Below are 2,541 nucleotides of genomic sequence, written 5' to 3'. Positions count from 1 at the left end.
TGATGTTCTTGATGTCATCCCACAACTCTTCTGGTCTTCGGTCTTTAGTGTCTAATTCATCAAATCTGTTCTTCAGATGATCTCTAAATTCAGGAAGGAATCCTTGAATTTAGCAAATGTGAAACATAATGCTCTTCAAAAGGAGTGAACAAAAAAACAAGAATGGGTTCTTTATTATTATAAATATAATGGCAAAAATGAAAATTTCAGTGAAAGGGTTGGGAACCAAAGCTAAGGAAAAGTCCCAGAAAAGAGTGTGCAGTAGAGAAAGATGAAATACTGAAGAGAAAACGTGATGGATTAGTCCAAGAGAGTAAACATCTGAATAACGGATGTTAAAGAAAGAGAAAACAATCTTGAAAAGAACACCCAAAATAATAGATGAAATAAAAAACATCCAAATAAAATTTCAAAATTCTGGGAACAAAGAAAAGATTCTAAAATTTTCCAAAGATAAAGTTGAAGAATTGGAATGGCCTCAGATTGCACAACATAAATTTTGGAACATGGAAGAAAATGAAGCAATACCTTCAATATTTTAGGATAAGATAATTTCCAACTCTAGCCAAATTCGGGCTGCGAACCTTAAGGTCAGCGGTTCGAAACTACCAGTCGCTCCGCGGGAGAAAGATGAGGCTTTCTACTCCCGTAAAGATCTACACCCTCGGAAACCCTGTACAGGGTCGCTATAGGTCAGACCCGACTCGATGGCACTTAACAACAACAACAGCCAAATTTAGTTTGACGTAGAATTTTCCTGAATTGCATCAAGGCAGGAAAAGCATTCATATAAACTAGATGTGAGTGGCATCAGTTACCTTTCTGACACCTCACCACTGAGGCAATTGTGATTCCTGGAGATCCTATAGGACAGAGAACTGTCCCACAGGCTTTCAAGGCTGTAATCTTTATGGAAGCAGACTGCCACAGCTTTCTTCTGTGATAGGCCTAGGGGATTCAAACTGCTGAGTTTTCAGTTAAGTTGAACACTTAATTACTGTACCACCAGGGCTCCTATGAATAACGTCTATTTAGTCATAATGATATTAAAGTGATGATCTAATCCAAACCCTAACTATATTGGGATGAGGAGAGTTGGTAGATGGATATGTGTGCCAATGTGGTGCACATATGGTAGGAGGTAGGACACATGGAAGGTGAGAGAAAGCTACAGTCTCAGCTTTCTATAGGGAGGTTCGTAAATAATGCCTCAAATGAAAAAAAGCAAAAATTAGCATATAAGCATGCTATATGAAGGGGAATGAATATAAACATGAAAAAAAAGTAGCTATTTCTGGAGAATGAGAAATGGGGAGTCTATTTTCCATAATAAACCTTGAAATATCTGAATTTTAAAATTACTTGCATGCGAACATTAAAAAAGCAATTTTTTAGTAAGCTTAATCCTTCCATTGACACAATCTTCTATTATGCTAAATTATTCGTTTTTCACAGGATTTCATCACTGTAATAAACACTTTTTCTCTAAAGAACAGAATTGTTTCAACCAGATTTTACTGCTGTAAAGAAAAATAAAGAGAAATTGCATGACTGTTGCAAAAAAAAAAGAAGATTGATACCAATCCAAATCTGATGGCAGCCAAGAAAGTTTAACGGAACTCTTTGTTTTTAAAATAAACACCCTCCCAGTAGAGGGTTCTAAGTCAAATGGTCTGCTTCAACCCTAGAAAATAAAGAACCACAAATGGGTTTCAGCCAAAACCATGTGCATATATAGCCCACATATGCCCAAAGTAGAATGACATTAAAGAAACTGATGTTTAAAATGCGCACCAGATTGCAGTCGGACCCTGAGCGTGCCTTTGCCAGAGCTGGCATTATGTATGTCAGGTGCCCATGCTTCCTCTTACCTGAATTGCAGAATCATCAGAACTTGAAATAAGAGTCTTCCCATCAGCTGTGAACTGAATGTGCCGTACAGTTTTCTTGTGTCGAATCCTGGACTGGAAGATTTGGCCATTTAGGAGTTCTAAAATCTTCAAAGAAGAAAAGCACAGAAAATTAAAACAAAGAAGTACAATACGTAGGGATTACATGCCAAAGATATGAAACTACAGAAGTATAGAATTTCATCACACAGCTTTTGGTTTAACTAACAACACACAAATGGATGGTGTACCTACAGACACACACACACACACACATACATGTATATAAATATATATGCAAAAATGCACACATTAAAACACTCACTGGATGATAAGATGGTAGTAGGAACGAGTGTCCTTCGATGCACTCTACTACCCAATTTACCAAACAAGTGACAGTTTGGGTTCAGCTTCCAGTAACAAAATGGCATTTGAGATGGATGGGAGAGCAGAAAGAAAAAAATCCTGCATGAAATAAGACAAGCTCTATATCAAAAACAACACATAAGCAAGGGAAAATGAAGAATGACAAGAAAGAGAGGTAAAGGAAGAAAGTACATGAAAAGGCTGGCAGGGTACTGTGAAGAATTAACGAGGAGCTCTGCTAGCGTAGTGGTTACGAATCGGACTGCGAACCACAAGGTCAGCAGTT

At 37.5% G+C, this 2,541-nt stretch overlaps 1 protein-coding gene across 6 annotated transcripts in view; it reads right to left on the bottom strand.

Annotated features, from left to right (window-relative positions):
- Positions 1-2,541, bottom strand: part of APAF1 (apoptotic peptidase activating factor 1) — a 195,385-nt gene that overhangs the window by 31,789 nt on the left and 161,055 nt on the right. For 5 of the 6 annotated variants that reach the window (XM_006875933.1, XM_006875935.1, XM_006875937.1 and 2 more), the window contains one exon: positions 1,872-1,997. The exons of the other annotated variant lie outside the window; for it this stretch is intronic. In XM_006875933.1, coding sequence (XP_006875995.1) covers positions 1,872-1,997 — 126 coding nt within the window. The remainder of the gene's footprint in view (positions 1-1,871; positions 1,998-2,541) is intronic. 6 annotated transcript variants of the gene reach the window in all.

This window comes from Chrysochloris asiatica, unplaced genomic scaffold (genome assembly GCF_000296735.1).
Source record: "Chrysochloris asiatica unplaced genomic scaffold, ChrAsi1.0 scaffold00347, whole genome shotgun sequence".
In the NCBI taxonomy this organism is placed as follows: domain Eukaryota; kingdom Metazoa; phylum Chordata; class Mammalia; order Afrosoricida; family Chrysochloridae; genus Chrysochloris; species Chrysochloris asiatica.
Note: the sequence above shows the minus strand (reverse complement) of the source record. Positions and strands in the feature narration are given on the sequence as shown.